At 45.3% G+C, this 26,253-nt stretch overlaps 1 protein-coding gene across 1 annotated transcript in view; it reads left to right on the forward strand.

The window, feature by feature from the left end:
• The first annotated feature begins 977 nt into the window (after positions 1-977).
• TTBK1 (tau tubulin kinase 1) overlaps positions 978-26,253 on the forward strand; it is a 94,116-nt gene continuing 68,840 nt past the window's right edge. Inside the window, exons 1-3 of the mRNA XM_059469263.1 lie at positions 978-1,157; positions 17,607-17,765; positions 24,456-24,603. Of these exons, the coding sequence (XP_059325246.1) occupies positions 17,658-17,765; positions 24,456-24,603 (256 nt within the window). The 5' untranslated portion in view covers positions 978-1,157; positions 17,607-17,657. The remainder of the gene's footprint in view (positions 1,158-17,606; positions 17,766-24,455; positions 24,604-26,253) is intronic.

Genomic DNA, 26,253 nt, shown 5'->3' on the forward strand with positions numbered 1-26,253 from the left:
AAGGGAACAAGAAGGCACGGCCATGAGCGTTGCACAGCACATCTGGAGGAGCCACGTGCTTCTCTGTGCTTCAAGTACAACGTGATCCACAGTGAGCTGGAGCAGGGAGAATGGCACCTCTCTGGAGCTGTGCCCCTCAGGGTAGGGGAACTGCCCAGGGACAGGCACACTGCCCAGCTGCATGCAGGGACAGGCTCACCTGTCTGAGCCTTTTCTGGGTGCTGCACCCAGCTGTGAGCTGCTGGCACTGTTCCCAGCCATGGCAGGGCAAAATCTGGCCCAGTGTGGATGGGGAATGCTCTGATCCTAGCGGTGCAGTGCCCAGGCCAGTGCCAGCGGTGCTGGTCCTGGTCCCAGTGCAGTTCCTGGCCAGACTAACAGCTCAGTGTAGTGCACCAGTCCCTTCTTGGCCCCGGCCCCAGAGGACTGGAGTAAAAAGCTGCAGGTCAGCACTGCTGGGCTGACTGCGCTGCCAGCACAGGGCTCACAGTGGTGTCGCTGCCGGTCCCTGTGCAATGCACAGCCCGGCCTCAGGCAGATGTGCCGGCTCTGGTCTGGGTCCCAGCAGCGCAGTCACCCGGCCCTGCGCAGACCGTGCCAGCGCTGGCCGCGCTCCCAGGGCAGCGCAGTGCCCGGGGCCATGCTGGCCATGCCAGCGCTGATGCCACCAGCGCAGAGACAGGCACCGCTCCCGTCCTGGCAGGGCCCGCGATCGCGCTGGCACTGCCGCTGCCGGCCCCGTTCCCGGTCCCAGGGCGGGGCAGCGCCGTGCCGTTCCCGTTCCCTGTCCCGGGCCGAGTCCCACGCCGGTGCGCTGCTCCCCGGCGCGCTGCGGTGCCCGGCCGCGTGTGCGGCCCGCCGCTGCCCGGTGCCGCCTGACGGCGGAGGCGGGCCCGGGGCGGGCCCGGCCGGGCGGGGACGGCCCGCGGGTGATGTCAGGCTGATGCTGTCGGTGCGGCGCGCGGTGCATTGTGGGCGAATCCCGCCGCCCGCCGCGGCTCCGAGGGGGAGGATGCGCTCGGGGCCGGCCCGTCCCACAGCCGCAGCCGCAGCGCGCCGGGCCGGCGGCACCGCGCCCGACGAGCCGCACTGAAGGGCGTGGGGCATGCGCTGCCTGCGCCGGCCGCAGCGGGAGGCGCCGGTGGCGGCGGGGCCAGGTGAGGCGGGCCGGGCCGCGCCGCGGCGGGCACGGGAGGGGAAGGGAGGGACGGAGGGAGCGTCCCGCTGGCGGCCTGCGAGATGCGGGACCGGGGACCGCACCGGGCCGGGCCGTGCCGAGGCTGCGCGCGGGGCACTGCGGGAGATGTAGTTTGCCGCCCCACCCGGCGCCTCCAGCCGAAGGGAGAGAGTCCCGCGCGCGGGACTCGGGTTCCCAGCGTGCCCGCGGGGCTGGGCGGGCCAGCGGCGGAGTGACGGCCCGCTGCCGCCAATGGGAAGGTGGGCCGGGTGGGGCGAACCAACTGCCGAGAGGGGCGGCGGGGATGGGGGGGCGGCGTGCCGGCAGCTGCAGTGCAGGGGCGGACGCGGCCACCTCCTCGGCGGGGGGAGGCGGGACGGCCCGAGGTGAGGGCAGGGCAGGGCGGGGGCCCGGGCGGCGGCCGCCCCTCGGCACCGCTCCTGCCCGGCACGGGGGTCGCGGCGATGCCCGGGGCTGCCGCCGCGGGAGGGGCGGGCAGCGGCCTCGCTGCGCTCTGCACGGCAGGGGCGGGGGCGCCCCGAGCGCTGAGAGGCTCCGCCGGAGGGAGCGGCCCCGCCGGGCTGTACCGGGGACCGGTGGTGCCGGTGCCGGTGTCGGTGTCGGGCGGGGGCCGAGGTGCGAAGGCAGCCACGGCCTTGCGGCGGGCCGGGCTCCGGGGAAAGCACGGAGGGTGTCGGCCGCCTCGGGAGTCCGGTGCCGCCCGGGGCTGGGCACGGCGTCCTGCCCGGGGCCAGCGGTGCCTGTCCGGCCGCACGGGATCAGCCAGCCCGGTCCCTGGAGGGTTCTATGGAGGGAGCGAGCGCTTCCTTCCGCCGCGGTACCCTGGGATAACTCCGTGCTGTGCGGGTTGCAGGCGGGAGACTGAGAGTTTCTCCTTTTGGCGGGGTGCAAATGGTGCTCCCGTGTGCGTGGCCGTGTCTCCTGAAGCTTTGGGGCTCACAGTGTCCCGCTATGGGCTCGGTATTGCTGGCGGCGCCCAAGCTGACATTGCTGGATGTGCCCGTGGTCATTGTGCTGCTTTCCCTGCATTCCGCGAGAGGAGGGATCCGCTAACCTGGGTCTGACCCGCTGAGGACTCTCCAGATGAGCACCGTGACCTTGACGTGCATCGGGGATTTTACAGGGAGCCAGAATGCTGCACGGAGCGCTGAAATCACACTGGCACACAGACAGCTCGAGTTCAAGCCCCACTGTGTGTTTTGAGGGGTGGGGACATCAATACCTGTTGGTATCAGCAGTTCAAACCAAACCTGTTCTGAATTTTCTTAGGCTTGATTGATAGAAGGAAAGGTCTCCTAATTCTGCCATTTCACATGGATTTCTTGTAGTCTCACTGAAAATGTTGCCTTTTAGCAATAAACTTCTCAGTGAGTCACAACAGAGATTTTCAGCCTGGGGACTTCCTACGAGTGGAATTTAGCTTCGTGTTGTGTTGTGCCACAGGGTGTGCTAATGCTGCCTCAGCTCTTAGGTGCTGTGCCTGTGCAGGTGCTCTGAGTAAAGAGCATCAGCTCTGTCTCACGAGTGTCAGTGTGTCACCACGTTTCAGTGGGCTGCCTTCTTTTGAGAAGATAAAGAGGGGCAGAATAAGAATGATGGGTTAATGTTCTGGCTTTCTTCCTTTTCGTGCCAATGATCATCCAGCTCACAAGGAGCATCCTCCTCCTGGTGATATATAGGTGAAATCAGAAACTTTTGAGATGTGGTGCTCATGAATGGTGTATGTGGTATTTACTGCTGTTAGAAATAAAACACTGGAATCTCTTGTTGGACACTTTTATCACACCTTGGGGACATCTGCCTAACCTTTCTTTTTTTTTTTTTTTGGAATGGTCCTCAAGGGAGAATCAGATCCCTATCAGTGCTCTTGGTCCTCCAGAAAGGAGTGTCTCTAGTGCAGTGCTAGGAAATCTATTCCTTCAGCTCCCAGTGTTGGTGCTGATCAAGTGGTGCTCATGGCCCATGTGTGGATTTCCTTCCCTCTCCATCCCCAGTGTTTGTTGGTGAGGGCAGCAGGCAGCCTGCAGCTCTCCTTCACTGGAAGCAGTTGGCACTTGTTTTCCAAAGCAGGAATGACCAGCCAGATCCAGGAAGAGCCAAATCCATCTTTCTTCATCTCCAGTGTGGGAATCCCTTCTTGCTGTTTCTTGCTCTCTCTTATTGAGAGATCGACTCATTGACTCATTACTTGATGGTTTGTACTCCTCTCACATGGGTCCTGCTGTGGGCTCATCTCTTCAGTTGTGTCCTTTCAGTTTTTTGTCTGTGTGTGTATCAATGTGCAGCATCCAGAAAACACATCAGGAGCGGTTCCTCATCCTGGGAAGCTCCTGGGTTAGATTTGTTTGCCAAACTCCATAGTGACCTTCCAGTAACATTGATTCACTTTGAAAACAGAGCAGAGGACAGAAAATAGGTCCTTATGGAGGAATAGGTGTTTATAAAGCCTTCAAGGACTTCATAAACTTCCTTAATTTTTAAGGACGTGTGGGCTTTGTTGGTATCTTCCACTTTGAGTATTGCAAGGTGCACTCTGAATATTTGCTGGAGCCATTGTGGAAGCATTTGCTGAAAAACTCTTTTAGCTCTGCTGGTTTACTGAGCAAGAAGCAAAGTGGACACAACCAGTGCTTCCCTCCCCTTCTTCCATCAAAGATAACAAAAAAAATGGGTATTCCTTTGAAACATCATGAAATCCCCTTAAATGCCATTGTGGGACCCAGTCCCTTTGGAATAAATGTTGAGATTGCTTGGAGAGGGAGGAATAAGGAAGGCCAGCTGTGAGACCTCCCTCCCTAGTCCAGAGGAGGAGTGGGAGAATCTTCTGGGTGTTTGTTGAGACTTTAGGAATGAGAGGTGAGAGAGATGATGTGGCTTTTACATGGTGCATCCGAAAATTGAGACTCCCTTGCATGTGAGAGTTTGCCCAGCTCTGAAGTGGACAGTGGCAATCCTTGTTGGTCAGGCCAGTCCATGGTCTTCTCCACAACAGAGATCCACTGTGGATCACAGTGTTGAGAGCCACAGCAGTTATCCCCAAAAATATGGAAAATAATCTAGCAATGGCAACGTGTCTTGGACATTAATGTATCGAGTGGTTTTTCACATGAACTTTTCTGCTTTTTTGGACACTGGTGGATACATCAATATATTGAAAGACTCCATGGGGAAAATGTAAAACTGCCACAGTTGGTTTCTCATGGGACTCACAATCCCAATTCACAAAAAAATCCCTTGGTCCCTTTTGGTCTTACCCAGTCCCACAGTGTTTTCTGTTGGGCCTTTTCCTCTGCTCAAGAGCTGCACACATGGGAAAGGATATTTTTTTGTACTTGAGAAGGAAGATGTTGACAGTGTGATGGACTGTAGAGCTAATCAAACAAGATGCGTTTGGAAACCCCTTCCTTTTGGTGTCAGGCTGTGTCATCTTTAATTTGGTGAGCAATATGAAAGGAACAAACTGGATCCTCCTGGGCTGGCTCCAGCCAGATAGGTGCCATGGAGAGCAGAGAATGCCTGTGGGCACAGGTTTCCTCTTAGGAGAACTGAGGCATCCCAGCCTTCAGAAAGAGACCTGGTGTCAGCTGTGGCAGATGGAAGTGGATTCCTCTCTGTCTGTGCAGCAGGAGATGCTGTCAGGCCCTCTGTCAGCCCAGGAGCTGCTGGGTACAAAGCTTTGGTGGCCTCCCAGTCAGACAGGAAAGACAAAGGGAGCCATTGATGTTTGGTGAAAAGGTTTTGATTTCAGGATCACTCAGCTGCTCAGGCCAAACCCCTGGATTGCTCCAGGCCTTTCTCTGCCAGTGACCAAGAGATGATGCTCAAGGAAAGGCTGGGAAGATGGGCACACTGTGCTTGCCCTGGTCACACCCCTGATCCCCTTGGGGGTGCAGGGTGCAGCTTTTCAGCCTTTTTATTTGGTGGCCTGAGTCATTTTCCATGCACATAAGGTGTCACCTGTGTGCTAAGAGCACTCTGTTGTGAGACCTACTCTGCATTCCTATGTGTTTTCCTCTCTTTTAGCCAGTTATTAGTTTTAGAGAAACTTTAGTTTTATCCTGGAACATCCTCATTTCCCAGGCCTTTGGCCTGATACCACACATGTGCTTGTTGAGTCTTCCTAAAAGCTCCTCACCTATCCTAACAGATCTATAAATCAGGGCTTCTCCCTCCTGGCTGCCACTTAGTTTAATTTTTAATCTTCAGTTTTCTAAACATGTCTGTTGTGGAAGACTGATTTTCCGGATCCTCTGCAGAGCTCTTCAAAACAAACAGCAGCCAAAAATCCTAGGTATCTTCTTTCTGATCTTTCCTTAAGTCTTTCTGTTTCTTATCTGTCCATCATTTAACAGACTGGCTGGGTGGCCTCTCACGACATATGGGTAGAAAATATGTAGATTTTATCCAGAAGAATTTACTTAACCTCTTCTAATCATCAGGAAAAAATATCATCACTTGGAATCATTTGTGCTGTTTTCTTCTTTTGCACACATCTTCTATTCTAAAAACGTTCTGTTGGCCCAGTAGGTCAAAATTAAAACAAAGTGGAAGTTGCACTGGCCAAAGATTTTCTTTCTTTTTATTTTTTTTTAAGGTGATGCATTTCTATTCAACAAAGTGGAATTGTTTGTAAGTTATATTTCAAATTTCATCTTTGTAATATAGTCTGATCTGCATGAGGAAACTGAAGTTCCCCATTGCCTCCTGTTTCCTAAAGGCACAGGCCATCTGTTCTCACATGGCAAATCACTGTTGCTGCTTTATTCTGGTCTGATGGGGCAGCTTTATTATTACATTTTTTCCCTTTAGCCTTGATACAAAATTATTTCTTTATCTCCTGTGAGACTGTCTGTTTATTTTGTAGTGTGTAGTGCTCTTTCTCCCCTGGAATGACCTGGCCTTTTTTCTGTGTACCTTTTCCATGGAGCCCTGGAGAATGTGCCTGGGTAGCAAGAATGAATCCATTCATCCTTGTTCCCTACCACACCTCTGAAACCTGTTGCATCCCTTTGGTTTTTTGGGTTCTATTTAAATACCTTGTAATCCTGAAACTTCTCTTTCTCTGTGTGTGTGTGATGTTTCTTCTAAAATTCAGCCCATTTTTTCCCTGAACTTGTATCTCTTTGTGAGAATCTTCCTCCCAGACAGAGGGAGAATCTGCCACTCCTATCCCAGACTGATCTATAGCTTCTTAACATGCAGCTTGAATTCTTGGTATTTGTTGGTATTTGTTCCTTTGGTACCTGTTCTGCTCACTGAAACAAGGGCATGGTGTAGCTGTCCAACACTTTCACCTTCACAGAGGCATCAGCACAGTGCTTCTCTTGATTGGACACTCTAATAAATTGTCTGGCTTGTTTCCCTCATTTCATGAAAGTTGCTTGTTTGCTTCCTGTAGCACCTCAGCCAGAGAATAGAAGTCACCTTTGTGGTGACATTGTGTTAGGAAGCTTAGACTTTGTGGTCTGGTTATGTCTTGAATTATTCAAACAGAATCAAGCTGCATCAGACTTCTAAAATTTACTAGTTTAGGAGTTGTGCAAGTAATTTGTTGAAACTGATTTCTTCAAATTTTGTTATCCTTGGGGAAAAAGAAAGGTTAGCCTCAGGCAGAGTTACTCCAGTAACTCCAGAGTTGCTGTTTTTAAGCAGAAGGGACTGAATCTTGTCATTTCACAGAAGGCCAAGAGCTTCTTGCTGTGGAGACAAGCACAGAGCCCAGCTTGACTGGAGCTGAAATGGATCTGAGGTCTGCTCCTCTTGCCTTTGACTGACCCTACAGTGAACCAATTCAGGAAGCTCTGAGCCAAGGAAATGCTCTTATTTATTAGGAAGAGGCAGAATTTTTCTGCTAGTACAGGTCACTGAACCCATGGTGGCCTGTGGTGGAATCCTACATACAAGAGTTAAGAGCTGGAAGGAGACAGGGGAACTGTTTCTCTTCATTTCAGGCAGATTTTTTAGGTTGGCTAATTAGGAACTTGAAACTGTGGATCCAGCACTGGGGTCTGTAGGATTTATGGGGCAGTGTAGGTAATATGGTGTAATACATGCTCCCATTAATTCTCACCTTTCATTCATTAGCATCTAAGCACCCAAAATTTGATTTTTGGGTGGGTGTTGGGTTTTTTGGTTTTTTGTTTTTGGTTTTTTTCTGTTTCTGCTTGTAGGAAAATTGCTAGTTAAAGCATGCCTTCTTAGAGGTGCCCAGCCTTGGTCTGAAAAGAGAATCCACCCTCTTTCTTGTTCCAGATCCTGTCCTTAAGGAAAACCCCCATGAAAAACTAATTTGCAGTTGTCGTGTTTCAGCTTCTAGCAGAAGGTGAGCTCAAATGTCAGAGTCCTTCAGTTTCTTAAATTTTCATAATAGAGAAGTACTTATTCACAACATTCCCTTTTTTGGGGGTGGGTTTCTTTGGGCTAAGTTCCATGCATTTTAGAGAGTTTAATTTTCAGGTGGAAGACACTTTCCAGCCTTTTTTCTGATTCAGGATTTTTAGTAGTCATGAGGCACTGGAGTCTACCAGTCTCTGCTGTCTCTCACAGTAAGCAAGGGCAGAATTGCCTCCCTTTTTTTTGTGCTTTTCTCTGTAGCAGTGCTCTGCTCTGTGTGCATGACCTCTATGGCTTGTTCATAGATGTCTAAGCATTAGTTTGGTTGTATTAAGAAGCATTTTGTTGAAGATGCCCTTTTTTCTTTCTGCTCTTCCCCATTTCTATGAAGAAATAAGGAGTGGTTGCTTCTCAAGCAGAGACAAAGTTTATGGGGCTTTGTCCATTGAACAGGACAAAAAAGAAAATGTAAAAGGTGGCAATGCGAAGGGCAGGTAGGCAAGTAGTTTGTCACTCTTGTGACAGTTTTCTGGAGGAAATGATAGGAACCATTTGGTTTCCAGGGCTCAGAGCTATCTGGTTGCATAGATCCTGCAGCCTCTTTTCAAGTCTGGTGGCAGCTCAGAAGCTGGTATTTCTGGTGTGCTTGTTGCTTCTTTTGCAAAACACATTTTCTTTAACCTTGCTGCCTGTGTTTCTGATTGGGATGAGATTATATACATTTTTTCCCCTTCCAAACATCCCAGGCTGGACTTGAACCAGTAATTGTTCTGCCTGTGGAGTATTTATTATTAGAAGTATTTACCAGGAGCCAGCTTACTCTGGCAAGCTGAACACAGAATGCACAATTACTCATTTCAGGTTGAGATAGGTTTGAAGAATTGCTATGAGTCTTGACCAAGTCACATACAAAATTTACTTTTCCTGTACTTTACTACAGCTATGAATAGAAAATCCCTTTTACATTAAAAGATGGTGTAAGGTTTATGATGCTTTTTCATAGCAACTAGTTCTGACCATATTAGTTCTGTAACAGGAAATTCTCAGAATCCATTTACTTGGCATAGCGCTGGAAAATTAAGGATCAAAGAATAAATGTGGTCTGTGTCAATGAATTGGTCCAGAAGAACACATATTAAAGTTTTGTTGGGGGTTTTGCTGGTGTGTTTTTTGTATTGGGTTTTTGTTGGTTTTTAGGTTGTTTTTTTTTTCCCTGACACAAGCTGGTGTAAAATCTGATAGCAGAAGGAGAAGGCATAGAGCTCAGTGATAGAGCTGATCAACTGCACAGATAGGAAAACTCCTGGATGGGAAGCAATTGTTTGCATGTTCTGGGAGGGCAGGTACTGACAGCTGAGAACTAGATGGCATTCTCAGCACATGTGGAAATGGCTTTTACAGAGGCAGTCCTGACCAGCTTGTACAGCTCTCCATAATCCTGGTATCCATTGTTCCTTGGAAACTGACTCACACAGCAGTGCAGAAAGGAATGAAACAGACCATGCTTGCATGTACAAGAATTTTTGTGGTTTTTACTAGGATGTTCTTGCATAGAAATAACAACCAAAACAGACTGTGAGGGTGCTGTATCCCTGGGATTCCTTTGTTGGAGACTCTCCTCAGAGGCACCAGCCTGAGCTGTTACATCATTGCTGCACTGTCGGGACCCAGAACATTCCTCTGCCTGCCCTGGGTGATTTGGGACCCTGACAGGGAGTCAAAGACACCTGTGCCTTCGATTTTAGCCCATGGAAAAAATTACCAACTTTGTGGGAAGATTTACAAGCCACAAAAGTTTAAGTAGAATGATAGTTAATTTGTCACAAAGTGAAAAAGTAGAATTTTAGGGGTTTAAAATGGGGGTTCAAGAGGCAAAATAGAAGGATCTAGGCATATCCTGTCCTTCTCCTTCTCCTCCATTTTCTGCTGGGATGGTGGCACTTTTTGATTGGTTTAGAGTAGAGACAGAGTGCTAACATAGGTGATAGATATCAGAAAATTATTGTAAATAAAATACACATAATTCATAATATATAAAAATTAACACCACCCCTAGGCAAACACTGTGCCACAACCCAACCTGCCAGACAAATCTCAGCAAGTCAGAAAAAGAATATAATAAATAAGAAAAAATAAACAACTTTAAAAAGCAGAACCGACAAATCTTGACTTCTTCTTTGGTTGCAGGGCTGGGAAAAAAAACAACTTTCTAATACCGGGGGGTCATCTCAACCACAAAAACCCAAAACTGCACCAACTATTTGCAAAGGAAAATTACATCTGTGTGGAGTCTTGTGTGCTTTTGGGTTGGGTCATGCAGCAAGAGTCTCATGGAAAGAGTGGAGGTTTCCATATCAGCAGGGAAGGGTGTGTAGTGGAGGGGAGATATACAATTTGCTAGAATCAGTACAGTTACCTGCAGAAATTGCTGTGATGCATTCCCACCTCACAGGAGAGGCACTGTGGGAATCTGTAGGAATTACCCAGCCCAGGGCAGCTGTAAAGGCTGTGGCCAGGCAGCCTCTGGGACAAGGTGCTGTTGTGGCACTGACCAGAGGCAAAGGCCAAATCTGATAAACTCCAGGACTGTGTATAAGAAGGATTGCTCAAGGAAAGAAGAGAGACAGTGGGAAAAGTGGGAAGCAACCCAAAATGGTGATGGACTAGGGACAATTGAGGTAAAACTGATTCTGCCAAAGAAATATTTAATCACTCTGGCTGGATGGTTTCATGAAAAAGCCCCAGGGGGAACAGAGGCAATAGCTAACAAGGTACAAGAGGCATGGATGGCTCCAGAGAATCACAACTCTCTTTGGAAGGTTTTTAGCTAACAGGAACTTAAATCCCAGTGGTGTCCAGGATGTCCTGGATGCATGTGAACACTTGATCCAGTATGTTTTCTATATGCACAGAGTTCAAACAGCAAAGTGTGCTCAGTAATATCCATCACTCCCCCTGAAATGCTGGTACATCATATACAGCCTGGAAGTGAAGTGTTAATTAAGGCATTCCTTAGGAAATCCAAATTAGAACCTGTGCAGGAAGGTCCATGTACTGTTTTATTGTGTGCCTAGTTTACTTTTAAAGATTTAGGTAAGGAAAATTGAATATGCCATTCTCACATCAAACAAGTAGTGATGATCAACCAGTTGATAAATGTCTGGCTTCTGAGAATCCTTCATGATTTTGTATTGGGAATCACTTAAGTATTTGTGCACAGGAATCTATAACCTTGGACTCTACCCTGTGACAATCCTGTTAGTTTCAATTCTGTTAAGTTTGTTATTTGTAGTGATGTTGTAGGACATTACTACAAATAAGGACACTTATTCAACACCTCAAAATTTGTTTATTTTTCCTTTTACTACATTAGCAGGTGAGTTTAATTAAGATAAAGGTAGAACTGTTGAGGAACACACCTGGTGCAGGTAGCTGGGTGTGCAGCTGCAGTGGGAGCTGCAGGTTGTGCCCTAGGTGGCAGGAAATGTCTGTAGGCCCAGGTAAGGAGCCATGGTGCCACCCCTTTGCCAAAGGAAGGGAATAGGGACATGTAGAGCTGGCTGGTTCATCTAGAGACTGTGGAGCTCAAATAAAACAGGAGGAGACCCCAGACCAAATATCCCCATTTACCAAGCAGCGTGTGCAAGGGACACCAAAAGCAAAAGAGGAACACAGCCTGTGAGGGCACAAAAGTCCAGTGGTGCCAGTGTGACTCCCAGAGTGGTTCCTGAATGCTCAAATATTAAAATTCCCTTAGCCAGCTGTCTGCAAACTAAAAAGGGATGAGACAGAAAACCAGAGAATGAAACTGGAGATTTGCAGGCAGCAGAGGAGGGATGAACTTGCTTCCCTGAGCATGCTCCAGCTAGGGGGAAGAGTTCCTTACAAAAATGGGAAAATGGGCTGTAGAAGGATGATTTAAGTGACTAACAGTTGGCATGATTTGTCATGGTTTTGTCAGTCCCAGGAAACCTCTTCCGTGTAATAACAAATAGAATATCTGTTGTGATCAGCATTGGGCTAGAAGACTGAAAAAAATTTGTCCCATTTAGTGTCACTTAGTCTGATGTGATATCAGTGCAGCAAGTGGCAGTTGCCCCACTTATGCTAATTTTTATGATGAAATTGCTTGGTAATATGAAGTCTACATGGCAAATCTATAAATACATTAACTTTCCTAGGAAAATACCCTGTTTCTCAGAATTTGAATCAAATGATGACATCTCTCATCAGGAACTCAGTGTTATGTTCCTAACCTCTAAAGAACTTTTTGGCAAGTTTATTTAATAATTGATGGTTATGGTGACTGCATCTATCATAAAATTTTTGAATGGGTAAGATGAGCACAGCTTTTTCTGGAATGGAGGTTTAAAATGTTTGATCTTAGGCAGTGGGCCCTTTAATAACCTGATATAATAGATTATAATAAGACCATTGAGCAGCAGATGTTATCAGTTTGCTGTGTGCCTGAGTGGTTTTTTCAAGATAAAAATCTGTTCTTCAAGAATAAGGACTCAAGGAAGGTCCACTCTGAAAACTGACTTGGAATGGCCACATTTGATAGAAGGTGAATAACAGGCTCTGCACAAAAGCAGAGAGAAGGGCCAGGACATGCCTGATGGGACATTCTGCATGACCTGAGGGTCTGGTCACACTCTGGTCCAGGATCAGGGGATGACAACATACCCTTGTGGGTCAGGTGTAGGTTGAGTCTGATATCATAAGTACAACCTATGTTTAGTTCTTGCTTTTATTCAGATATATTTGTTTTGGCTGCCAGCAGACTACTCAAGCTTTTCAGTAGTGATTTATATTGATTTTGCAGGTACAGATACTTAAGCTGCAGTTAAATGTTCATTGTAGGCAAACCATAATGCTTGCCTGTTAAATTAGTGGAGGTTGAGCTGGTTATGATATCAGAGGGATTTCCTGGAGCTGGATTTAATATTCTGCTTGTTTCAAATTTGGAGAAACTCTATCAAGGAGATTGGTGGACGATAATAACAGACTTCCCTTTCAAATTGTCCTGCTCCCCATTGTTTTGCTTTTACTGCTGAGATGTATTTGGGGAGGATTAGGATCACATAAACCCCTGGCAGTGTGGGCGTGCTTATCTGCTGTGTGTTCCTAATGATTTGTTGTCATAATTACCTGTGCTGATTCTCCTGCAGATATAGGTGGGTTTGGCACAGAAATTACTGGTGTGTCTGACTGCTCTGTAATGTGTGTGAGTGCAGTCTCTGGCAGTGTGGTGGTGTTTGTCTGGGGGTTTTGTTTGATTTCCTCTGGTCCTGTGCTGTTGCTTTCGCTGTGCAGGCAGTGATAATTCAGTTGGCTGTGCAACTGGGTAGCCATAATAATGCTGCCAAGGTGCATCTGTTACTGTGTTTAATATGTATGTTCTGCTCAGTGCAGCCTCGTGTTAGCAGAGAATCTGGACCTTGATTGATTGCAGTCTGTCTTGATTGCAGCTTTTTTTGTTTGTTTGTTTTTCCCAGTTACTCCTTAATGGCCATAAACCGTTCAAAGATGAAAAACAGCCCCAGCATCTTGCAACCTCACCTTTAGATGTTTTGATTGTTACAGAAGTGAAATGCTGTGAACATCAAGTCCAGAATTTCTCAGGTTAGTGCCATTCCCTGCCTATGAGTAGAATATGTCCCAGAGGAGGCTTTGGGCTGCAGCTGACAGGAGCTGAGCCTGCTCTCTGAGCAGGGTTTGCTGCAGCAGGGGCAGGCAGTGAGGGGAGATCTCTTCAAGGAATAACTCAGAACCTTATGAGCTCCTGCTGTCACACCTACCCTAGCAGTGAATGGCTTGTTTTTCATTGCTGTTTCAAGTTCAGCAGGGAGTATGGTGCATTCCAGGGCTGAGGGGCTGTTAGTCCTGTGCACTGTATTTTTTTAAAATCAACTTATTTTCCTGCACTGTTACACACATTCCTACCCTGATAACAGAATGCTAGTGCATGGTACAAAGGTATAAGGGCTTTTTGTTTGTTTCAATGTGAGTGATTTCATTTTTATGGTTGGTATTGGAAGGAGATGATGTTGGAAAACAGTGAGGGACACTGAGCCCATGCAGCTACTGCTGCCATTAACTGAGCCCTAGTGCTGCTAAAAACTTGAAAACTCCACTGGTTTTTTGTTTTCTTACATCCAACTATTCTCAGTCTTACTTGTTGTATTCTCATCTTATTCCCCAGCCCATCTGTTTCATTCGTGTTCCTATTGGGAACAGCTAAAATTATGTTTAAATTCTATTTACAACTGTTTTTTGGTTGTTCCTCTCATGCAGGTATTGAACAGGGAGGTTGACCTGATGTCTAGACTGCAGTTTATTGGGCTGCTTTTGGTTTTGCAGTTATCCAACTTTGTCTAAAAACCCTGTAGTTTACATCAACTTTCCACAACACCTCTGGGATCCGCTCTTAGGGGGATCGTGCTCCTGAGCTGGTTCATGATGGGGAATTTGATCAAGTAAAGAGGGCCATGGGTTACAGCAGTCTAAATTGTTCTAACTTGTAGACTTCCAGAGGTAAGGATGTGTCCTGAAATGAAGTGGGATATTGCAATTCCTCCACAGTGAGATGAAGACCCTTAGTAAGGTGGTGAGAGACAGAATTCCATGGCTTTGTCCTGCTCTTTAATACCCACCTCATGTCTGATGAGTTTTGAGCTTGATGTGAGTGGGTTGTGTTTTGAGCACTCCAGCTGTGATATACTGGGACTGAAGCAAGCCAACATAGCAAAGATCTCATATATTCATTAGGAGTTCCTACAGGGTGTGCTTGGTATTTATAGGTTTAATTTTAAGAACGCTATAATCCTGTAAAATTAGGAAATATTTTTATTCCAATAAAGCTGTTTAAAATTTTGCCGGTATAAAAGGCAACCTTGTAAAGATGTATAGGTTGTGTATATGAGACTTCTTCCCATTGACTCTTTATTTTTTTGTTCTCTGGCCAACTTGAAGAGCTAACGAAGACATATATATTATATATACACTCCTTCTGCTGAAAATACACTCCTCACCAAAACACAAGTCAGGCCATAGTGAGTCCTACCACAGGTCCATCTAGGCCAGTATCCTGATCTGAGTTAGCTAGGAATGGGTATCTAGGATAGAGAATAAAAGCTGGAAAGGCATATAAAATGACTCCTCAGACTGCTCTTGCCACTTTCAGTATACTGGTGAACATGGGCTTTTTGCATTTCTTTTATTATAAATGCCAAGACTAAATTTATAAAGCAATAAAGTTTGTATGTTTGTAAAGTTTATGTAGTTGGCTGAAGGAGATATCAGTGAGGAAGAGCTGATTTCACACTTCTTCATGCTGAGGTTGGCCAAGAGATGGAATTTGGTCCTGCTGTTGTCCCTGTTTATTTCTCAGCTGCTTTCCTTTGTGCTTCACTTGCTATTTCTAGGAAGGCAGATTTAGAGCTTGCTCAACTCCCTGGCATGACTTCATGGGACAGGGATACAAGAATCTCTTGACATCTTGTATTTGTACTACCTCAGGAATAAAGTTCAGATTTGTGCTGCTACTGTGATCTAAACCAGCTTGGAATTCATTTCAGCCTGTAATTAAATTGGCATTTGCTTTGGCTGCATTACTCTGGTGATACCAGAGCATGTCTGTAAACTTAGTTCTGTAATTCCACATTGCCAAATGTCTGCTATTCATGGCATTGCCCAGGAGGATTTTATTCTATTTCAAAGCCAGATTCCTTTAAATAACAGACATGATATCTTTGTACACATGTATTAAAATTTTGATAAAGGAAAGTGGAATAGTGCACCAGGCAAGGCGATTGTACCTTGCCTGGCTTTGAGTGCTCGTGGACTTCCATGTTCAGTCTCTCCTCCAAAATTATTCCTTGGGATGACTTTCCACCATAGTGACCAGACTGAAATCTTCACTAAAGTGATGTGAGGAGACCTTCAAGAGTAGGGAGAGGATACCTATTTCTGTGTCTTGTTATTGTTTGTAATGTTAAAAGTTTGGGGCAGTCTATATTTAACTAAATTTTCTCTAAATACCAGAAGAAAAGCCACCATTATGGGAGGTTTTTGCAGGGTTTCTGTGTCCTGTGCCTCCTGAGGTGATGTGCAGGGAGGTTGTGTGTGTGCTCAGTGCTCACTGGTAGCTTGGGGATGGCTGGTTCAGGTGTTCTGGTGAGCATAAAGGAGCTTGGGAATGGCATTCCACTTGCTCATTAGAAGAAGAAGAAGCACAAATGTTGTGCTGCCAAACACAGCAGGTACTTTTTCTTTCCAGTTTCTTAGTTCTGTACCCAATGATTGAAAGCACAGCTACCCCATACAGATGCAGGACTCTTTCAGTGAGAATTTGGAACATTTTGCAGCACCTTTCTTCTGAATCTCTTTAATACCCATTTTTTTTTCTTATTTCTCTTCTATTATTTTGATTATCCTTTAGCAGATGTTGAATTGAACATTTCTCAGCAGCCCTCTTGCTGAGTTGGTCTGCTGCTCTTTTTTTTTCATGTAGTTATCTTCTATATCTGGAATGAAATCTTCTTTTGTGAAGATTTTTATAAGATCTCTGAGATCTTTTGTTCATGTTTTATTTGATCATCCTTTGTCTTGCACTTTTGACACACTTCTGTCTGCTTCTTCCTTGTGCACATTACATACTGGCCCCTTCACAGCCTTCCCTCTCAGTCCTTTTATTGCTAGGGAATGAGTTATTTTCTCTACTTGAGCTCATAATTAACTGGTAACTTTTTTTGCCTTTTTTTTGAACCTGAAGAAATGTGACCATTGAGTGACCAGCTCTAGTATTTTTTTTAAAATTTGGTATTTATGTCGTTAATCTAAGTTTGCAACCAGAGTGCTACAGTAACAACCATTTTTGGAAAGGAAGATATTCATATTTTGGGGGAATGACAATAGAATTGCCAAGATCCATGCTTAGTAAAAGATACAGCCTAATTCTAAAGCCACTATCTGAGCAAGATCTTTTATTAGGCCTGTTTCATTCATTTTCTTCTAGGAAAGCCAAGTTAATGTGTTTCTGAAAGTCATTTTTGCTGAAGATTTATAACAAAAACCCCTTAAAATTAATATCAACATAGGCTATCTTGAGCTCCATATAAAAGCAGGAAAAAGAGGCAAGATGAACATCACAGGCACAAGTTATCTCTGTGTGTTTTAATTTGATCAGCTTTACACTGTGTGTAGGGTCTGAGGAGGACTAACTTGCACCTGGCTGGAGCCTTTTCTGACATTCCCTATCTGCTCTGCTTGGCTGTTCATTACAGTGATGTGTCTGTGACCCTGGCCCTGTACAGTCCTTCTGTACCCTACTCACACTTTTTAGGCTTATTGAATGCAATACCTGGCAAACCTTTCTGGTTTGTGTTGGATGCCATCCAACGCAAGCCATGAAAGCTGCTGAGGTAGCAGCTGCTCTGCTAAGGCAAGACTTCTTCACCTGGTAACAATGGGAGCCCTTGCAAAACAAAACCAGTGTTCCCACTGTGATATGAAAGGTTCCCAAAACTTCCATATCTGTTCCCAGGGTGCCATCTTTTCCCAGAGAGGGTGTTTTGCTTGTTATGGGAAGACTGCCTGAGAACCTTATTGTTTATAAAGTGATGCCTGAGAGAGTCTAATTGTTTATAGAAATCAGTCTGGGAACTGCTTTTGGAACTGCTTTGCAACTACCTTTTACTTTTCTCTCAATTGCATGGCTTCATGGCCTTTTTCTTTAAGCCATGCTTGAACTAAACTCCCGACACCCTTGCAACATTTTTGGTGTTGGATTCTCCTCGCATTGTCAAGCCCAAGAGCTCTGGACTCCTGCATGGTGTAGCTGCTGGTTGTTGTCACCCTTTAGTTTGTGCTGCTGACTGGGAGCAGGGTTGTGTCTGTCAGGCCATGCATGGAGTGAGCTCAGGTGTTTGCAGGGTGAGTTTGCCTTCTTTCCCAAAAGCCTGGCTCTGATTTAGTCACAAGCAAAACCTGTGAGAATGCAGCATGTACTTGCACTGCGACCTGTAATAATTCTGTCATTCATTCCCCCTGCTCCTTTTTTTGTTCCCCCCAGATAAATGGCTCATTTAAACTGGGAGCTACTGAAATACTCTCTGGCTGGCAAATGCAGTGCCTAGCAGCAGTCATCAAGGACGAACCAAACATGAGTGGTGGAGGGGAGCAGGTCGACATTCTCCCGACCAACTACGTGGTCAAAGATCGCTGGAAAGTGGTGAGTACCTCTGGATTTAATGGCCCAAACAAACCTCCTCCTCCTCCTCCTGCAGTGGCACAGCAAATTCCCTGCTTAATCCTGGCCTCTGGCAAGCAACACTCGAGTGGTGGGGTTTGACATGTCAGCAAGATGCTGCAGGGAGAAGGGTTTTGGAGTGGTATTTTCAGAAGGCTAAATCTGCCAAGGATTTTTATGTGGGATTGAACTGTTGCAGCAGGCTGAATAGTGTTCTAGTAGAAAATTAGATTTCAAATTACTGTGGCAAAGAATACTACAGACATGACTATAAATAAATTGTATTGCAATAAAGTGATGTAAAACCAAATGTTTTGGGTTGGAATGTCAGCTACTTCAAGAGTCAAAGTCCGTGATTAACTAGCTGGTTCAACTTCTGTGTAAATTTATTGAGATGCTTCTTAAAATTATATCATCATATATTAAGAGTTTTAGTTCTTATCTCACCTGTTGTGCAAGCTGGACAGGTTTTGCTTTTAAAATGCTGAAAAAACATTTGAATCCCATGTATAGCATTATCTCAATTTTTAACTGGGATTACCATCATTCTGAATTGTTGAACTCTCAGCAGAAGCCTCAATAGTTTGATCTACAAGTAATTTGCAGTAATAGCACTGAGTTGTTCTTTATGCTGACTGGCTGTGGTACAGTGGCCCAGGGAGTTTTGCAGTGGAGTGTGGAGAGCAGAGGACTAAAGAAGCTTGGGACTCTGAATTCACTTCAGTTCCAGGCTGTGGATAGGTTATTTTTCAATAGCCCACTTCAGACAAAATATTATCCTTTAATGAGACCCAGCCCTGCTCTTGTTGCTCCCCATTGCCTCCCTTCACTTTGTTCCAGCATTCTCCTCAGCCTTCACTTTTCTGTCTGGCCAATTGCTGAGCAGCCTATTTCTATTTAAGCAATTCAAACTGTTCTTCATTCTCCTGGCTTCTTGAGAGCAGATGGAGGAGCTCAGTTTTTTGAGCTGTGATTAGACACCAAAATGGAGACAACCCCTTTGCCCCTCCCAAAGCTTTCTGTCACAGCTGAAGGAAAGCTTTGCTGAGCTCCTGCAGCTCTGGACTGGAGCTGTACTTGTTTTGGAGGGACTATCCATGGTTAACTGACATAGGGGACTTGAATCATGCCCTGTGCTTACCAGTGTCTCAGAAAATAATGATTGCAGCTTTTATCTGTCTCTCCCTGCACAAACAGAAATTTCCCCAGAGCCTGAATTTGGTCAGATGGGTGCTTGTTCTTTGCCAAGCTGAATTCCAGCGCTCTCCTGATGCCTTTGCTTCAGGTGCACGATTGCTAAAACTCATTCCTCCTTAACATGAGGAAGAACTTGTTCACACTGAGGGTGGCAGAGGGTTGGAACGGGCTGCCCAGGGAGACTGTGGAGTCTCCATCTCTGGAGACATTCCAAACCCACCTGGATGGGTTCTTGTGTCACCAGCTCCAGGTTGAGGCAGAAGGGTTGGGCTGGCTGATCTGCAGAGGTCTCTTCCAGCCTGAACAGTTCTGTGATCCTGGGATTCTCTGTTCTCCTGTACCTTGGCAATCTTTAGCTTGTACCATTCCCTATTTATCAACCCTGGAGTTGCTCCTTCCTAGAGAGGAGTGCTAAAACTTCTGTAAATGATGGGAGTATTTTTGTAACAGAGTCTAAACAAAGTAACTTCGTTCTTGGCAACAGCAGAACTCTTACAAGCACCAAAACCTCCAAATAAAGTCTAAAATAAGCTCGGTGATGCTTACAGGGAACATTTCAAACCAATTTTTAAGTTGGTAGAGGCACTAAGTGTGGGATTTAGTGCTTCATTGTTGCATGAATCTGTGACTGGGGCCCACTAGAAGCTCTGCCCACTAACTCTGCCTTAGAAAAGATAGAAATGTGCAGCTGTATTGTCAACAACAACAACCTCTAATTAGAGGAATAACCTTTTATGTTTTATAATGTCTCAGAGTAGCCTTAAATACTGCAGTGAGGCCATTGCCCCACTTGAAGGCTCTGAGAAATGACATAACTTGCTAAAGGCTGTAAATAGCAATGAGAAATCCTTTTTTCCCAGCTCTGAGTAGAGCCGGGAATTTGACCATGTGCTGGCTGACTTGTGCATTGTGAGCCTTGATTGAGCAGTCATTCCTCCCACCCCAAAAACAAGAGTGAGGTGCAGACCCTTTCCTTTTAGGCAGCCGTTCTGTGCCTTTCCCTTTCTTTAAGCTGGTGTGGGACCAGTCAGAACCACAAGCTGTGGGGGGCTTGGAATAATCTGGAAAAACTCTGAAAATACTTCTGGTGGCCCAAGGAAATGGACAGCATAGGATCAAGTGACCAAGGAAAAAAGGACTGTACCTTAAAGTGAGCATACAGCTGTAGTATCAGGAGTAGCATTTTTCCCTTTTGTCACAGATCTTCCTGAATCTAGCCCAGAATGTGCCAGCTGTATGGTCCAATCTTTGCTGTGGGTGATGGATCCTGCTCGAGCAGGTGTGTGGCATATTTATGTGATGCTGGGGTGCAACTGCCAGAAGGTCTTTTGTGTAATTTGTCCTCCCAGTGTCTCTGGCTGGGCATCTGCTTGAACCTTGTAGCTCTTAGTGCTGGCATACTTCCATTATTGAGCCGATTTCTAATTTTAAATTGGTGTAATGTATTCCTTGAATTCCTTTCCTTCTTTCCTCCTTTCTACTGGCTGACAAAGCTTTGACAAATGGAGATGCTGGTTCTCTGCAGTGAGCCTGTTGGTCGTTCATTTTCCTGTCACTTGAAGTCAGTAAAGTTTGGCTGTCTGACAGCAGTAACATTTTTGTTCTCATTTATGAAAAAAAGACATGGACAGGGTGTGCTTATGGTTTTTATCAAAACTTGTGGGTTTAGAATATTCTTTATAGTCATCATTCTTTACTTGCAGATACTTTTGATGAAGTTTAGGCAGTACTGGAACCACGTTTTGCTGAGTCCCCAGAGGGTCTTGATCCACGTGTGCTCTGAATGATGTGAACAGTTTTGTTCAGGGGAGGGAACAAAGTGAAATGTAACTTGTACTTGCTTTGAACTAGGTATGGATGTTAAAGCTGAATTTTGATGTATCTCTTTATTTCACATAAATGCCTTTTACTGGGGATTCACAACTGACACTTATTAGCAAGAGAGAGTTGGCAGCTCCTGCACTGAGCTTTGAACACAAGTGATGACTCCTGTACATGTGTATGTTCTTTTCTTAGGTGCAATCCATGTTTTGTTTGCCTTCAGGTTGCTGAGCTTCTTGATCTGAAGCTCTCCAGTTTATTTTGGAAACCTTGCCAGAAACCTCACAAAACTTTAGTGGATTCTTTACCTTGCCTTATTTAGAAAGGCAATTTATTATTCCAAGAGGGAACTTGGGACAAGGAAGGTTCTTTGTCAGACTTAGGGCCTGCTTTGGTCTGACTCTGAATTGCTTTAAGTGGGCTTTGACAGGTCTTCAGGTGATTTAGAATGTGGCTGGCTGAGTTCTTGATTGGCTTCTCAGTTCATACCTGCTGCGCATGAGTTCATTTCCCTTGAGATCAGATCCAGTCCTCTTAAGCAAGTGGAGTGGGCTCTGGAGAGTTTGATGAATAAAGGTCAGCTCTTCCTCAGCTCTTAAGTCAGATGAGACCTTCTGGCCTTTTCTGGATCAGGTAGCCCATTTGGTGGGCTGCAGGATTTGCAGGCTTGGCTGTACCAGTGCTCCTAGGAGACAGCCACAGTGGTCACTGTTTGACATTGTCAAGTCTTTGAAGGCTGTGGATGACAGCCTAGACCCTGGCTGAGTTCACTGAAGGTTGCTGGCTTTCCATTTGGTCCTTTGCTCTGGATTTAGAGTGCTGCACATTTCTTTACATTGCCACCAATCCTGACACCAAACCATTCCTGCACTGGTCCTGGAATGTTACCCTGGGAAGGTCTGGTCTTTATATGATATCCTTGGAAGGCAGACTTTGTTCAGAGCAGTGGTGTTGTATATGCTTCTGGAATAAAAGATGAAATTTGTATTCAAGCTTATTTTTGGCTGGGGTTGTGTGTTGCCTTGGTTTTTTGAACTGTGTCTGAAAATACTGATTTTTGCTTAGTGAGAAGGCTGCGTGTTGCTGTTGTTGTTTTGGGGGTTTTTTTAGTAATCTCTGGAAGACTGTGCCACAAGAGCCTTTTTCAGGATGAATCAAAAATATTTCAGAATATTTAAAGGAGACTTCAAAGGGAGCCATTTGTGTGCTGTGTAACTCCTGATTGTCTGTGTCCAAGTGCAAATACCTACCTGTTTGATCAGATGAGCTATTCACTTGATTCCACAGCCTGGAATAGACACCCAGCTCACACAGGGGCTCGTGCATTAGGTGGGATGAATCCTGCTGGTGTTGGCAGCCTGTATCCCAGTCAGAACAGTGAGTGAGTAGAAGAGAATATCCCCTAGGCAGTGAGGCTTAACATGGGTAATGACTCTTGATTTGATTACTACTTAGGTGATTCTAGTTAGATGCTTCATTCTCTTCCTTGACTTTGTGTTTGCAGTTTAATTCCTGGTTTGGGGTTTTTTGGGTGGCATGTGCCCATCTCTCCTTTGTGTCCAACAGAAGGCTATCCCAAGTTTACCTAAGAAAGTGAATTCCCATGGAGCACCCAGACAATGAGGCAATGGATGTGACATAAGCCCCTGACCTCAGCCAAGACCTTGACTTACAGCAGCTTGCTCTGGACCAAAGCAAAGGAAATGGCTGCTGACAGCCTCATTGTTGCTGAAAAATCAAGAAGTGTGGCAGTGCTAGTGGTGGTGTTGAATGGATGGTACCATCTGGTGTGCTGGGAAAAGTATGCCAGAGAATAATTTCCATAAGAGTGTGAGCAAGGATGCAAGGAAACAAAGGCAGCTTTGACAGCCTTTTATTGGCTGGAATGTGTGTATAAAATCAGTTTTCTCATTCAGCAGAAGCTTTGATCTTGATCTTGTGTGATCTCCCCTTTGTTTCTCTGTAGACCTTTATGTATCCTCCAGTTTGGCTGTTTTGCCAGGTGTGCAAAGCAGTTCTCAGTTTACCTTTTTGCTTCTTTCCCTTTCTCATTTATATATCAGACAACAGAAGATCTTGTGTACTGAATCCTGAGGTATTAGCTGACGTGTTGTTGCTATGCTGAATGTAGCACTGTTTTGCAAGAAAGATTTTTAATAGCCAGCTCACTTAGTGTGAATTTCCAAGTGGAAGTAGGGCTGCACTGTAATAATTTATGAATAATCTGTGGTGACCTAGTTATTGGCTGTTTACTGCATAAATGTGCCTGTTTAGCCCCGTGGAAGGTCATGAGAAAAAATGACAAGAAGTTGCTCTGGACAGCAGCTTTCAAGGGGTTATCAAGTTATAGTTCAGAAACAAGGCTGGCTGTCAAGCTAGAAACACTAGTTTCTAGTGGAAAACACTTATTTCTTCAAGTGGAACTGTTTTTCTTGATGTGGGAGCCAGAAAAGCAAATTATTTTGGTCACCTTGGTAGGCTGGGCCCTTTGTTCAACAAACTGGACAGATGCACAGGACAGGTCTTTGGTGGTACAGAAGACACTAAAATATCATCTAAATATTGTGCAAGATCCATGTTTGACTATCTATCTGACTGAAACTTCTTTTCCTCTCTTAAGTGTTAAGTGTTATTCAGTGTAAACCTGAATTTCCTCCTGGGCAGCACAGTAGGCTTTAAATATACCTAAGAGAAACAAATATAAAATTATTTTCCTGGCATAGACATTGACTCTTGCAGCACAAGAGGAGTCTTTCTTGTACATGATTATATATAACTATGTGCACATATGCTGTCAAGTCTCAGCAGAAGGAGGATCAAGGAATCACCTTCCAGGAAAGGCAGAGGATCCTCACTTGCTCTCTGAATGGGAGGCTACTCTACAACAGGCAGACAATCTGTCTCTAGAAGGTGCATATCAAATATGCTGAATCTTATGATATCTTTAGCTTTGAGTTCATGTCAACTGAAGTAATGGATTCCTATTGTGGAGCAGTCTTTAATTTTGCCCAGAGACACAAAAAGCATAATTTGGTTGGGATTCGAACTGAAGAGAAAAAGAGGCTGAGAAAGAATGGAGTTGTACTGGTGGCTTGGACACAACTGTTTTGAGGTAATGCTGTTAGCAGTTCTTTGAAATGTGACACTAAGATAATTTCACTACCAAAACAGATAAAGAATCTTGTAAAAGATTCCAGTGGATGTTTTGTTCTGTTTTTAAAGTCTTTGAATGAGATGCAAACTTCATTTAACTTATTTCTTGAAAGATTTGTTCCAACTACCACGGTTATGTTTTACCACAGAGATGTTTTTGTTGATGGGGAATGACAGTGGTTGTGCTGTCTCCTTGAAGGGTCTTTCCTTGAATTTTGGCAAGAACATCATGGAGGCAATAGGCATCATCATTTGCTTTTAAAAAAATATCACCTGTCATTGCTTGCTAGGCTTGTTCTCTGTTGTTGGAGCAAAGAATTTATACATAGCACTGTCAAGCGGGTAGCTGGACTTTTGCCAAGCTGTGCAGGGATTCAGGCACAGCACAGACTGGGAGCTGAGCTTGCTCTCCCTGCACAGCAGAGGAGCAGGCTCTGTGACAGGCAGCTTGCTGATCCCTCTCGTGTACATATTGTAGCAAACCCCTTTGTACTTTTGCAGCTGAAGAAGATTGGTGGAGGTGGCTTTGGGGAGATCTACGAGGCAATGGATTTGCTGACCCGTGAGAATGTGGCCTTGAAGGTGGAATCAGCTCAGCAGCCCAAGCAAGTCCTCAAGATGGAAGTGGCTGTCCTGAAAAAGCTGCAAGGTAAGGCAAAAAGCCATTTGGAAGTACTAAAAGTGCATGTTAACTATTAGAATCCAAAGTTGCGAATGGTTTTTATAGTTTTCTCCTCAGTTTCCACTTATATCTGATATCATGTTAAGTCATCCAGCTCAGAAAGTTGTTACATTCTGCAACTCAAGTGAGATCCAACAACAGGGACTATTTTTTCTGCCAGGATATAAGGACAATGAGGAGACTTGGACTGAACTATTGGTCCACTGGTCTGTGCAATCTAGTGATGCTGATTAGAAAATAAGGAATAGAGGGAGCAGCACCTGACTAGAAAATGAGGTTGCCTCCCAAAGGACATGGAGCCCTGAAGCATGACAGAGTCGCCAAGTAAAATGGTTGGCTAGTAGAGAAATGCAAAAAGTGGACAACAGGAGGTATGGGGAAACTGACTATTAACTAATTTTTCATGTACCTCACTGTCCTGAAGGCAAAGAGTGAAGTGATGTGCCTGTTCTGAATGAGGGTGGAAAGGAGCTGTCTTGATGCAGTTGCTCCTGGCTGAAGGAGGGGGGCTTCTACTAAAAAGATTGCTATGGAGGGATGTGAACAAGGAATTTCTAAATCTGCCTTTGAGGAGCTGAGAACTGCTGTTGGCTGAAGGGCATTGTGCATGGATTTCCTTTTTAAGGCAAAGCCAGCTATTGCCAGGTACAGTTTATGTGTTTTACTATAAAATAAATTTTTAGGGATGTTCCTTTCTGCAGGATTCCCACTTGGGCTGAAGAAACACCTGCTGAAGCAGTGAGTAGGATCCTTATCACCAGGGCTCATGCTTCAGAGATAATGTTGTGGCCCTATGAGTCTGTACCTTTACCTTTGTACAAAATCTCCAGAGATTTAATTGAATTTGAGGGCGAGGCTGTTGCAGGCCTTGTGAAATGAGTTACTCAATGTTTGTGACAGATTGCCTCTAGGTAAAAGCCAGTGAATTATTTTTGAAGGTCACATAGTTTTCCACATTTCAGCTCTCCCAAGAGGAGGACTGATAAGGCCTCTTTTGAATACTCTGGATTGTAAAAGATGCAGCTGAGCTGTGTAAAGGAGAAATCAGCCCAGGTCATTGCGAGGACTTGTTGATCTGTGAAAGGCCTGGATGCACAAGCTCCCAGAGAGGAGCAGAGTGGGTGTCTGAGGTCTGGGCACACTGCCACGAGGGCAAGTAAGGCTGTGATTGAGATTTTTTTTTGTTTGGTTGTATACTTGAAACTGCTCTGCATTGAGTGAGGGTAGGACTGTGTGGAATGATGGATTTGAGTACCACAAACAGTGCTGTCATGCTGGCCACTGCCAATAGGTGCTGCATCCAGGGCAGGGAATGCTTGAAAAGCATGAGCTGAAATCACTAAAGCAGATCAGAAGATGTGCGAGGTGTTGACTAATACTTGTGTTTATTTCTGGAAGATTGTTGAGAATACCAAATGCTTGAATAAACACCCACATTTGTGTACAGGATGATGCTGGTAACTGGGGAGAGGGAGTGGTGCTGTATGGAACTAGAAAAAGCCCCTTGGCAAAGCAGTTAGTAAATATTCAAGAAAAGGACAGAAAAGACAGAAGAAGCAGAATTGGCTGTGCATCAGCTATACTGTGTAAGAATGACACATTACTGCAGCCATGTTC

The sequence above is a fragment of the Ammospiza nelsoni genome, chromosome 3, assembly GCF_027579445.1.
Source record: "Ammospiza nelsoni isolate bAmmNel1 chromosome 3, bAmmNel1.pri, whole genome shotgun sequence".
NCBI classification, from domain to species: domain Eukaryota; kingdom Metazoa; phylum Chordata; class Aves; order Passeriformes; family Passerellidae; genus Ammospiza; species Ammospiza nelsoni.